Source organism: Salvia splendens, chromosome 13, assembly GCF_004379255.2.
Source record: "Salvia splendens isolate huo1 chromosome 13, SspV2, whole genome shotgun sequence".
NCBI classification, from domain to species: domain Eukaryota; kingdom Viridiplantae; phylum Streptophyta; class Magnoliopsida; order Lamiales; family Lamiaceae; genus Salvia; species Salvia splendens.
In genome coordinates, this window is record NC_056044.1 from 3,027,282 (window position 1) to 3,041,060 (window position 13,779).

General features: G+C 34.9%; 1 protein-coding gene and 1 long non-coding RNA gene across 2 annotated transcripts; both read left to right on the forward strand.

Annotated features, from left to right (window-relative positions):
• The first annotated feature begins 2,841 nt into the window (after nt 1-2,841).
• LOC121761611 lies at nt 2,842-4,029 on the forward strand. The gene is made up of 4 exons (XR_006042050.1): nt 2,842-3,035; nt 3,132-3,209; nt 3,381-3,489; nt 3,566-4,029. It is a non-coding gene; the product is annotated as an uncharacterized LOC121761611 (long non-coding RNA).
• A 2,852-nt stretch (nt 4,030-6,881) lies between these two features.
• On the forward strand, nt 6,882-12,228 carry LOC121762274 (pectin acetylesterase 8-like). The gene is made up of 11 exons (XM_042158095.1): nt 6,882-6,989; nt 7,053-7,135; nt 7,521-7,659; nt 10,388-10,452; nt 10,541-10,662; nt 10,748-10,805; nt 10,894-10,947; nt 11,038-11,115; nt 11,294-11,402; nt 11,484-11,623; nt 12,073-12,228. The coding sequence occupies exons 1-11, from the start codon at nt 6,887-6,889 to the stop codon at nt 12,211-12,213; spliced, it is 1,092 nt and encodes a 363-aa protein (XP_042014029.1). The 5' UTR covers nt 6,882-6,886; the 3' UTR covers nt 12,214-12,228.
• The last annotated feature ends 1,551 nt before the right edge of the window (nt 12,229-13,779 follow it).

The following is a 13,779-nucleotide window of genomic DNA, read 5'->3' on the forward strand; positions in this document are numbered from 1 at the left end:
ATTGGTTTTTATGCATATATCGCCAATGTACCTGTCGTGACCACAACTCCCTAGTGATAGTGAGCGCAACTATAACGTGACTAAAATAGTCTCAAATGGAAAGGATCAACAAAAGGGATAAGTCAAACTCAAAACATTAATTCTAAAGGCGAAAATGGTACATAGTCAAAATAAAATCAGAGTATAATGATTGTGTTTATAATTCCTAGTACATAATCCTATTGCAGCGGAAGAGTCCAATACAAAATAATACGTATGAAGACATACTACTTTGGGCTACCTAACTACTTATTAATAGTGATTTCCCAACACCTTCGCCTCCTCGAACACGTTCAACCTGCACGTTAGAAAAGAAACATGCATGGCTGATTACTTGATATACTCAGTGAGGATCGTGCCAAAAATAAGTTCCATTTAATTTGTCAGCCACAGTTGAGTACAAAAAGGCCCGAACTCATATACTCCGGCAGGACCCGATTGCTACAAATACTTGCCGCAGTATTGTGTTGATACGGTTCGTGAGGCGATATGTGCAGGACCAAACGGCGATATTGTGTTGATTGATCTTGTCTTCATTCCGATGTGTACTTATCAATGGCCTATCTTCCATCACAACTTCTATTAATAAATTCTAAAAACAACGAAAGTGAATATTGAAGCTTATTATATTATGCTTAAGGCATTTGATAAGTATTCCGTATGTGTAAGTTTTGAATTATCATTTATTTTGAGATATTTTTGATGTGATTATATTGCAATGGAACATATAAACTTATTCTTACTATTTAATTAGGTATGTAATCTATTATATATATATTAATGTATATTCCATATTTTTTTCGGTTTTTCGGTTTATTTTGAAAATTTCGGGTTTTTCGGTTTTGTTCGATTTTTGAAGTTCGGTTTTTGGTTTTTCGGTTTTTCGGTTCGGTTCGGGTTTTGAACTAAATTCGGTTTTATGCAGTTTTATTTTATGTGTTAGGTAGAGAGAGTAAAGTAAGAGAGCGGGAATAAAGAAGAGATAAAGAGGTTTCCAGTTTTGGTAATGAGTCATCTTGGGTGGGACAAGCTTAAAAGGAAAGTGAGTCATCTTTAATGGGACAAAGGGAGTACTACTCCAATAGAATTGAAATTACATTAGAAAGTAATACACACTTTGGTGACCTAGGTATACGGATCAAATGAATGCTTGCTTATTATAGTAACGAATTAAATGCACTTGTTTTTTTCTTAAAGTATGTATGCATTGATTTAAATATTTAAATATGGTTTGTATTTTCATTGGCAAAATATTCCCACGAATTAATATATGTAAATATTTCAAAATGATTCATAGATATAGTAAACTAAAATTCAAATTACTTCATATAATCATATTCCGAAAGGGTAAAGGCCTAAAATAAGAAGACTGTATTTTTCATTCACTTTATTTGTGTATGTCCTATTTTGATAGCATTCATTAAAATCCTACAATTAGGTAACAGTCATATTAACAAATAAGTAGTAATTCCTTATGCAGTCTTAGAAGCTGTATTCAAAATTTCATGTCAATGGAAGTATGTATGCTTTGGTCTTGGACTAATGTTTTCTTTGGAAACATAGTTTTTAAAAAAGTGTCAATTGTTTTTATAATTGTATTATCATTCAACTGGCAATATAGCATAATTTGCATTGCATTTTTCAGATTATATGCATACACTTATTACTACTGTTTAAGATGTCTGTTTTTATTAATTTGCATGTCCTTCATTTTTGTTACATGGGTGTCTTGTTTCATGTAGTAAAGTACCTAATAAGTATTGACACCTATTCTCTATATGTTAGTACTATTACTAGTAAATTGTGAATATGTTCCAATAAGTCTTTGACACCTAAATTGAAAGTAGTTAGTAGATGATTATATGTACCTGGATAAGTGAAATGGGAATGGATACATAAATTACTATAATAATTGTTTTAAAAAAATTTTGTTTTGAAATACTTCTTATTTAATTAAATAGCTAAAAAATTGTAATTGAACTATTTCCAGTGTAAGTTTTTCCCTTAAATCATATGTTATCACTGTCGTTGAATGATGACATTTGAGGACTATTAGGAGAGTGAGAATGAATCGTTTGGTGGATACCGTGGATTGGATTGGATTGAATATATAAACTTAATCAGTTCCCAACATACATACTACATGTTCTGTTATTTTAATTTTCAACACTTATAAAACATGCATGATGTTATGTTATTTTAATTTTCAACATTTACCAAACATACATACCCAATAATTTTCAATTTTATTATACATGGTATCTTGTGTCGATTTGAAATTCCTATAGGTACCCCCTTTTGTTGTCCAAGTTGATCCCGTAAGACCAATTTTAATTTAATAAATAAATAATTTATTTTAATGTAATTGATAAAATTGAGATAAAAATACTAATATCTATATTAAATTAAAATTGGTTCAGACTAACAACCTCACATTCCGAGGTGGGAGGATCTATAATGTTGTAATGGAGGAGCTGCTTGGCAAAGGAATGAGAAATGCCACAATATACATATCTGTGCCTTAAATCTATTATCACTATATATATATATATATTCATTAACATATATTCATGATTTTAATTATTTGTAGGCTATCTTGGCGGGTTCTTCAGCAGGTGGATTGAGCACAATCCTACATTGCGATAGATTCCGAGCCCTGTTTCTGAATACCACAAGAGTTAAGTGTATATCGGATAGTGGTTTTTTTATGCGAGGGTAAATTCAAATTTAAACTCATTTCTGATATACATATATACGCAATACAGATAGATTACATACCTAATTAATTTCCTAACAGGGAAGGTGAATTGGCAAAACAATCAGAAAGCCATTTTGCTCAAGTGATTGCAGCAAATGTATTATTCTAATTCTTACTATTTAATTAGCAATTAAGTTTTCATATAAGTACAATAAATTAATTTGTACTGTTTTTTTTTGCACAGGAACTTAGATCATTACTGCCTAGATCATGCACGTCTAAGAGGGACCCCAATTTGGTGAGATTATTATATTTTGTTTAAATCATTTTCCTTTATACAGTAAGTACTACACAAACACAATGATAATCACATTTTAATGAAATTAATTTGTAGTGTCTCTTCGCTGAGTATTTGGTTGAAGATGTTGCCACTCCACTCTTTATACTTGAAGCAGCTTTTGATATGTACCAGGTAAAATATAAGAGGAGTTTATATCGTTTACTCAATAATACATTTGCATGCATCATATTGTTGTATAAAGAGTTGTAGCTATTATTTATATTATTATCATTCTTGATGTACCTTGCTTGCCATTTGGAGTAGCTTTATTTATTTATCTATATTCAATTTAACATGTTGCAGATTAAATCCAACTTCATATTAACTGTTCCTGGTCTGGATCCAAAGCTATGGAAAAATTGTTCACAAAGACTGGAACAGTGCAATGCTATACAAATAGGAATCATAAAGGGTAATTTTGACTAAATTGTTTTTCATTATGATATTGTGAAATGTTAATTTCTCATTATTGGCTTTCATATTTTCAGATTTTGGACCTATTTTCAAGAAGACATTAATGAAGCTCGGTAACTCTTCGAGCAGAGGGGTATTTATGGATTCGTTCTATCTTCATTTCCATTTCTATTCAACATATAATTGGATATCCACACCAGTACTTCACAACAAAGCAAGAGTATTATTCAATATATATATAGTAGTATTTTGATGCGGTAAGTCTTCTTATATACACTCATAATAAATAATTATTTGGTGTGATACAGACCATACAAAAAGCCATTGGTGATTGGTTCTATGATCGAAGTACATTTCAAGAGATAGATAATCATACTTTATATCCACAATCATGTTATCGTAAATAGTTGGTTGGTCTTATTATTTGTCTATTCATGACAATATTATGTGTATGGTTAAAGCATTATTTTTAGTGTGTTAATTGTAACGATTCAAATCGTTTTGTCTTGACTACTAGCACAATTAAATGCATATTTAATTTTTCAACAAATAAAAATTTATGTTCCAACATTAGTTTAGTAACCGATCCATCTAAAACAATGAATCTATATAAAGACTAATAAAAAAGTATAGTTGAAGAGAACAAAAATTGTGAAAAGAAAAGATTGATAATTGTTGGAAATCGAGATCGGAGCAAAGTCGAAACGGAAACAAGAACACGAGAGATTTAACGTGGTTCGGCGTAAGCCTACATCCACGGGAGAGTAACGGATCGATTTACTTCAATCACGATCAAGAACTACAATCATACAACAAGATCACACACTCAAGAACAAGCTACTCTCTCTTCGCATATGAACTCACATCAAACCGAAGACTATACAAGCTAGTTCCTCACAAAGATAGTGTGTATCTCTCTCTCTAGCTATTGATTGTTGTTATGATCTCTCAGCTGATTTCTCTCTCTCGTTTCTTCTCTCAGAACCTGGAGATATTCTCTCACTGATCTATGCGGCTTGCATGAGCATTTATAGGAATCGCATCACCTCATGCAGTTGCAACTGCCGCTGTAGCCGTTGCACAACTGAATCTTGAACTCTTTCTTCTTGATCATGTGTTGCACACTCCACGCTCGGTTCCGATGTACCATCACTCGTTGTTATCATCACAAAATTCCTAACAATCCTCCACCTTTTGAGATGATACAACACATCTTTCGATCACTTTGTTCTTTGTTGATCTCATGTCCGAGTAGCGCCAATCTTGACTATTATTGTCAGCATCCTGACTCCGAGAATCATACCCAGATCCTCCTTTATCACTTCCTTGATCAGCCACAACGCCCCCACCGGACGATCGCCTCCACCGGACGACAAAACCTCCACCTAATCTGAATCTTCCCCGATTCAGAATTGGAGTTGCTGATCCCTAGAGATATCACACATCTCTCATAAGTGATAACCAAATTTCTGTCAAGATTATGCCACCTTCACCGCTTAGGATGACACGGCTGTTGCACCTCTCTCACGGACAATTCAACAAACAAGGCTTCACAGCCTCCTCCAGATCGCATTCCCGCGAGCATCCATTGATCGGCGTGTTGTACGTGATGATGTCTGGCCTTATCCCCGATCTCCTCACTTCACCAAGAAGCTCAACCTCGGAGACTCAACAACTGAAAACAGCTCACTGACTAAAAACTTCTCTCAGACATTTCGTCGAACACGCTCTGCTCGAATTGCCGAGCTTGGTGCCGAACTGCCGAACTGCCGAGCTTAGTACCGAACTGCCGAGCTTGGTACCGAATTGCCGAGCTTGGTGCCGAACTGCTGAGCTTGGTGCCGAACTGCCGAGCTTAGTACCGAACTGCCGAGCTTGGTGCCGAACTGCCGGACTTGGTGCCGAACTGCTGGACTTGGTGCCGAACTGCTGAGCTTGGTGCCGAACTGCCGAGCTTGGTGTCAGCCACTAAATCCAACGCCCTTCTCGGCATCCAAGCAATCAGTGTTCCAGCATACCTTTTCTCTCACAGGCATTCGTCAATTTACTTCTCTTTCAGGCATTTCGTCGAACACCATCTTTGCACCATCCAAGATGTCTCACCATCGTCGTCTGCCTCTGAAGCATCATCTCATCAAGGCTCTCATGGCCTTCAATATCCATCAACATCATCATAGGCTTCGGAAATGAGTTGCATATCGCCATACTCGATCCCATTATGGATCATCAGTATGAGCAACGATCATTGAGCGAGCTACACCAACGATCACCAAGAACTTCCCTCTTTCTTGATCGATGAACCTTCGAGCTCTCTCCACAATGAATCGCCAATGCAGAAAACTTCTCAACAATATCGCTCAAAGCTGCACGAACCAAAACTGACCACACCGTCGTCCCTTCAACTGACGTGATCAAGAACTTAATCTCCTTCTCCAAGACTGCTGCATATCCCTTCACGAACTGATCCTCCGACTTCTTCCAACGATTCTCCTCCTTCCCACAGACGGCGCCACTTGTTGGAAATCGAGATCGGAGCAAAGTCGAAACGGAAACAAGAACACGAGAGATTTAACGTGGTTCGGCGTAAGCCTACATCCACGGGAGAGTAACGGATCGATTTACTTCAATCACGATCAAGAACTACAATCATACAACAAGATCACACACTCAAGAACAAGCTACTCTCTCTTCGCATATGAACTCACATCAAACCGAAGACTATACAAGCTAGTTCCTCACAAAGATAGTGTGTATCTCTCTCTCTAGCTATTGATTGTTGTTATGATCTCTCAGCTGATTTCTCTCTCTCGTTTCTTCTCTCAGAACCTGGAGATATTCTCTCACTGATCTATGCGGCTTGCATGAGCATTTATAGGAATCGCATCACCTCATGCAGTTGCAACTGCCGCTGTAGCCGTTGCACAACTGAATCTTGAACTCTTTCTTCTTGATCATGTGTTGCACACTCCACGCTCGGTTCCGATGTACCATCACTCGTTGTTATCATCACAAAATTCCTAACAATAATGAAGTTTAAATCCATAATCAACATGGTGACATTCCTTGTAATATTCCTTGTAATATTCCTATGTGCTTATTGCCATCCCATTGTGCCCCTATGTGCTGATTGTCATCCCATTGTGCCCCATATACCCCGCCAACACCTGATTGCTATAAAAACTTGCCTAAAGATTGTTTCGATGCGGCTCGTGAAACCATATGTGCAGGACCAGATGCTCCATACGAAGAAACAATAGCTCCATGTGTCTCTACACTTAATCTTTATGTTCGCGGTGATTGTTTCTTTACCGTAATGGCTATCGATGTTGGAAATGAGCATTTCAACTTGTACTAATCTATTTTTTTTTTCTTTTGCATGTGAAGTGGGTAAAAATATGATGATCGCTTGCTTCATCATACTCTTGTGTACACTTGAAGTCATCTGCGTAGGGCACGTCAAATACACTTTGCTACACTCGGCTGTTCCAAAAGGAGCAGGTAATTATATTTAATTAATGAGTAATTATTATGATAATTAGTACTAATTAAATTATTATTTAGTCTGTCTGGATGGAACTCCACCAGCATATGCCTACAGTGAGGGATGTGGAGATGGATCTACAAACTGGCTCGTTTACTTGGAGGTATTTAAATCTTTCTTTAATTAGTAATTTTACATTTTGTTTTAATTAAGTATGATGTTTATGATATGTTGTGTTGATTTGAAATTCCTATAGTACCAAAAGCCCATATACATTTTCTCACTTCCCAAACCCACAAATAATAGGCTTTTCTAAGAGACTTAAAGTTATTCTCAAATTTTGGATGCTATTTTCGGGGCCATTGCATCTTTGATTTCATGATTCTGGTTGTTAACTGATGGAGTATAATTTATGTCTAACTTAAATATTACTCATATAGTGTATATACAATATAACTATTGTTAATTTGTTTCATAAAAAGTATTTTGAGCATGTGTATAATGAAATTTATTTAAATTAAAAAAGAAATTTGGTTTTGTCATGTTAGGGCGGTGCATGGTGTGATTTAGAGGTAGAGACATGTCAATATAGGTCAAGAACCTATTTTGGAAGCACTTACTATGAGTTTCCTTATAACGGGATAGAATTCAAAGCAATACTTGAATCAGATTGTCAATTGAATCCCGGTAAGTTTACAAATCAATTATTTAATTATAATTTAACCTTAAGTTAACTATGTTTTTTATTTTTATATTTTTAGATTTCTACAATTGGCATAAAGTTTATGTTCACTACTGTTACGGCTCGTTGTTTATGTCAGACGTCGACCAAGTTGATCCCGTAAGACCAATTTTAATTTCTTAAATAAATAATTTATTTTGATGTAATTGATAAAATTGAGATAAAAATACTAATATATATATATATATATATATATATATAGTAGTGATCTATGGCAAATACCCCTTAACCAAATAACTAGAGAACAAATCATAGCCACAAAATCAAAAAAATCAATGGCTAGTATTAATTTTCGAATTTAAGGAGAAATTAGTTCCCTCAATCTCAAATTTACTCCATAATAACAAAGCGGGGGTATTATGGTCTTTGCATAGCCAAAATCAAGTTTGGAGAAGAGTGGCGACGAGCTTGCCGGCGGGGGATGCAGCGGAGGTCGGGGAGGGAGAGGTATTCGAGGAGGACGTGGTAGCGGAGGACATCGGCGAGGTTGGGGGAGGAGGGGGTTGGGGACGGCGAGGAGGGTGAGGGAGGAGCGGGCGGCGAGATCGGCGGTTGAATCATATCAGTCTGTTGCTATTAATTTTCAGTCTGTTGCGAGATCGGCGGCTGAACCATAAATGATTTAACATAAGAGAAAATTCAGTTGGTTGGAACACAAGTATATTATTCCTCCTCATTTAAGACCTTTGATATAAGAATCTCCATATCCCTGCAATGCATCACATCCAGACTCAGTTTTTGATTCATATAGATTAAATTTCCACCATTTTCTGAACGGATTTTGTTACCTATTAGTATCAAATACTTGAGGAACATCATCGCGCAAATTGTCACCTTCGGTATCTGTACATACCACGGAAGTAAATCAATTGGAAATAGGAAAACAAAATTTCGAGGCTATCAATATCAGTTTTTCACATAATGATTGAAGAAATATTTAACATTTTTATTTAAGTTCATAGAGAGCAAAAAACGCATGAAGAGGAGCAGTAGTGTAACAACAATTTGTGTTTTGTAAACAAGAGTGAAGTAAAATCATGCTAAGAGTGATATGTTTTGTAAACAAGAGTGAAGTAAAATCATGCTAAGAGTGATGTGTTTTGTAAACAAGAGTGAAGAAAAATCATGCTAAGAGTGAAGTAAAATCATGCTAAGAGTGATGTGTTTTGTAAACAAGAGTGAAGTAAAATCATGCTAAGAGTGATGTGTTTTGTTAACAAGAGTGAAGTAAAATCATGCTAAGAGTGATGTGTTTTGTAAACAAGAGTGAAGAAAAATCATGCTAAGAGTGAAGTAAAATCATGCTAAGAGTGATGTGTTTTGTAAACAAGAGTGAAGTAAAATCATGCTAAGAGTGATGTGTTTTGTTAACAAGGGTGAAGTAAAATCAGAATAAGAGTGATGTGCTTTGTAAACAAGAGTGAAGTAAAATGAGAATAAGAGTGATGTGTTTTGTAAACAAGAGTGAAGTAAAATGAGAATACGAGTGATGTGTTTTGTAAACAAGAGTGAAGTAAAATCAGAATAAGAGTGATGTGTTTTGTAAACAAGAGTGGAGTAAAATCAGAATAAGAGTGATGTGTTTTGTAAACAAGAGTGAAGTAAAATGAGAATAAGAGTGATGTGTTTTGTAAACAAGAGTGAAGTAAAATGAGAATAAGAGTAATGTGTTTTGTAAACAAGCGTGAAGTAAAATGAGTATAAGAGTGATGTGCTTTGTAAAAAGAGTGAAGTAAAATCAGAATAAGAGTGATGTGTTTTGTAAACAAGAGTGAAGTAAAATGATCAAGTGGAATATACGATGGGAATGGAAGAGTATTTTCGAGAAAAAGACATTAATTTATAGTGCGCATTTCAATCTACAAATAGACACCATGTTAAATTTCCACCCACTTAATCACCATTCATTTTCTTTATTTTCACAAATTAAAAAGATATCTTCTTTAAATATCATTCTTTATGCTAATGCAATTCATACCATTCAGAAAAAGGTGTTTTATTCCAAACAAATAGCATAATTAATTAAGAATGCATGCCAAGGTCCACTTCCGACAAAGTTAGTTATTAGTAATATAAGGATGGCATTGATATTCCCCCACTCTCATACATAATTAATTCGTATAAATTTGTCAGCATAGTGACCGCACTCCGCCTTGCTGCAATTTGTGCCGGCGCCACCAGGATCGGCAAGCTGTATCCTTTCACGAGGCTCATGTCGTAGACGTCCATCCCGTTGAAGCTGTCTAGTGCGAACTCAGCCAGAGTGACCGGAATAGCCGCCGCGACAGCGTCGGCACATTCGACCTTTCCGGAACCGCAGTCGTCGGTCACGCAGGAGAAATTTCCAGACGGATCTTCGGAGCAGTGCGCGCACCACCAAAATCGGAGACTACGGTGGCGGAGGTGGCGGTGGCGCAGATAGAGGAGGAAGAAGATCCGGTGAAATTGGATGAATTTCTCAATTCTAGCTTATGAATTTCATAAAGTAATTTTCAAAAATGCCCTTGGTCTATTTTACATTATTAAAATAAATAATATTTGTTGTCTTTATTTGTGTGGCTGAGATTTATTCTCTAGTTATACACTTAATATTAGTTATACTTTGATCACTACCCTATATATATATATATATATTATTAAAATTGGTTCAGACTAACAACCTCACATTCTGAGGTGGGAGGATCTATAATGTTGTAATGGAAGAGCTGCTTGGCAAAGGAATGAGAAATGCCCATAATGTACATATCTGTGCCTTAAATCTATTATCACTATATTTGTATAATTATATCTTCGTTAACATATATTCATGATTTTAATTATTTGTAGGCTATCTTGGCGGGTTCTTCGGCAGGTGGATTGAGCACAATCCTACATTGTGATAGATTCCGAGCCCTGTTTCCAAATACCACAAGAGTCAAGTGTATATCGGATAGTGGTTTTTTTATATGAGGGTAAATTCAAATTTAAACTCATTTCTGATATACATATATACACAATATAGATAGATTACATACCTAATTAATTTCCTAACAGGGAAGGTGAATTGGCAAAACAATCAGAAAGCCATTTTGCTCAAGTGATTGCAGCAAATGTATTATTCTAATTCTTACTATTTAATTAGCAATTAAGTTTTCATATAAGTACAATAAATTAATTTGTACTGTTTTTTTTTTGCACAGGGACTTAGACCATTACTGCCTAGATCATGCACGTCTAAGAGGGACCCCAATTTGGTGAGATGATTATATTTTGTTTAAATCATTTTCCTTTATACAGTAAGTAATACACAATGATAATCACATTTTAATGAAATTAATTTTTAGTGTCTCTTCGCTGAGTATTTGGTTGAAGATGTTGCCACTCCACTCTTTATACTTGAAGCAGCTTTTGATATGTACCAGGTAAAATATAAGAGGAGTTTATATCGTTTACTCAATAATACATTTGCATGCATCATATTGTTGTACGAAGAGTTGTAGCTATTATTTATATTATTACATTCTTGATGTACCTTGCTTGCCATTTATCTTTTATTTATTTATTTATTTATTTATCTATATTCAATTTAACATGTTGCAGATTAAATCCAACTTCATATTAACTGTTCCTGGTCTGGATCGAATGCAATGGGAAAATTGTTCAAAAAGCCTGGAACAGTGCAATGCTACAGAAATAGGAATCATAAAGGGTAATTTTAACTAAATTATTTTTCATTATGAAATTGTGAAATAAAATGTTAATTTCTCATTATTGGCATTCATATTTTCAGATTTTGGACCTATTTTCAAGAAGACATTAATGAAGCTCGGTAACTCTTCGAGCAGAGGGGTATTTTTGGATTCGTGCTATCTTCATTTTCATTTCTATTCAACATATAATTGGATATCCACACCAGTACTTCCCAACAAAGTAAGAGTTTTACTCGATATATATATATATATATATAGGGGAGCGTTATTCTCCTATTCATCCCTTAGATCCTTTATTCTTCTTAATATGAGCCGTTAGATCTCATTCATTAACGGTCCAGATGGTCTGCATTATTACACTATAATGGTGCATTATTAGTCGGTGTGCATTATTCAACTGAAAATCTGCATTATTACACTATAATGGTGCATTATTAGTCGGTGTGCATTATTCAATGGAAAATCTGCATTATTAAATGACACATGACACTAATCTAACCGTCGAATGACAAAATCGTGGGGCTGAGATCAAGAAGGAAAAATGAGAAAATATGCAAAAAGGAAATGAATACATCCCTATATATATATATATATATATATATATAGTATTTTGATGTGATAAGTCTTGTTATATTAATATACTAATAATAATCATTTGGTGTGATGCAGACCATACAAAAAGCTATTGGTGATTGGTTCTATGATCGAAGTACATTTCAAGAGATAGATAATCATTTATATCCACAAAATTGTTATCGTAAACAGTTGGCTGGTCTTATTATTTATGACAATATTATGTGTATGGTTTAAAGTATTATTTTTAGTGTGTGTTAATTGTAACGATTCAAATCATTTTGTCTTGACTACTAGCACAATTAAATGCATATTTAGTTTTTCAACATTAGTAACAGATAAAAATTTATGTTCCAACATTAGTTTAGTAACCGACCCATCTAAAACAGTGTATCTATATAAAGACTAATAAAAAACTATAGTTGAACAGAACAAAAATTGTGAAAAGAAAATATTGATAATGAAGTTTAAATCCATAATCAAGATGGTGACATTCCTTGTAATATTCCTATGTGCTGATTGCCATCCCATTGTGCCCCTATGTGCTGATTGCCATCCCATTGTGCCCCCATATACCCCGCCAACACCTGATTGCTATAAAAACTTGCCTAAGTATTGTGTTGATGAGGTTCATGAGGCCATATGTGCCGGACCAGATGCTCCATACGAAGAAACAATAGCTCCATGTGGCTCTACACTTACTCTTTATGTTCGCGGTGATTGTTTCTTTACCGTAATGGCTATCGATGTTGGAAATAGTTGTAACATGACCCCCAAAGAAGCACAAAGTATGGCAAGTGGAATTTGGAGATCTGTCTATGGAGCATAAGGTGTAAATGGCATGACTCATTGAAATCTATTTGGGTATTACTACTAAATTAATAAACGAACACTAATCATCTTAATTTACTTTATTGTTTGATGGATACTTAAATTTTCGGTTCTTTTGATCCAGTGCTAATTATCGTGAGTGTTTTTTCATTATGGTATTTTACCCTTCCTACGGTTGGTCATTGAAACATAAAAATGAATATAATAATATCCCACACCGGTGTACACAAAGAGATTAATCCACTGTATAAGTCTCATGGCCTCTATTCCTATCACTAATTGGTGTTAGGATGAAACCCATGGATTTCTATCATGGTATCAGAGCGGATCGCCGACTGTGAGTCATATTTAACTGACCCAGCAGTATAACTAGGCTGAAAATTTGGGCCAGTGATTGGGCCGATTGTCCAATCGATCATAAAAAAGTCCAACCCCTCCAATATTCACCTTGAAGGGTTTGAGGGAGGGTGTTGGCAATTGAAACATAAAAATGAATATAATAATATCTCACAACTTTGTACACAAAGAGCTTAATCCACTATATAAGTCTCATGAGTCTCTCCTCCTATCACTAATTGATTTTAGGATGAAACCTATGGATTTCTATCACCTACCCCTTCTTCTACGAGAAAAACATTCGGATTTCTCGTGAGTTAATATTCTTTGAAAAAGTATATTCATGACATTATAGTAATTGTAATCTACACTAGAACATTGAGGGACTATAATTAGTTTGACTTTTTGTCTCGTGAAATATTATGTGTATGGTTGTTATTACAATTCCTGACATATCTTATAAGGTACAATCGACTACACAAATATTTATTTAAAGTCCAATATTCAAATGCGAGGCTTTGATATATACTACCTTCATCCTAAAAAAACTAGATTTACGATTTTGAGTTTTCCCCAAAAATTATACCAAAATCTGAATACGAAATGATTTTAACAAATTACACACCACCGATAACG

Excerpts from the sequence above, each read along its gene's own strand:
- LOC121762274 (XM_042158095.1), top strand. The coding sequence starts at position 6,887 with ATGATGATCGCTTGCTTCATCATACTCTTGTGTACACTTGAAGTCATC. Across the intron at positions 11,116-11,293 it reads CAGCTTTTGATATGTACCAG|ATTAAATCCAACTTCATATT; the intron begins GTAAAATATAAG and ends AACATGTTGCAG. Across the intron at positions 11,403-11,483 it reads AGAAATAGGAATCATAAAGG|ATTTTGGACCTATTTTCAAG; the intron begins GTAATTTTAACT and ends TCATATTTTCAG.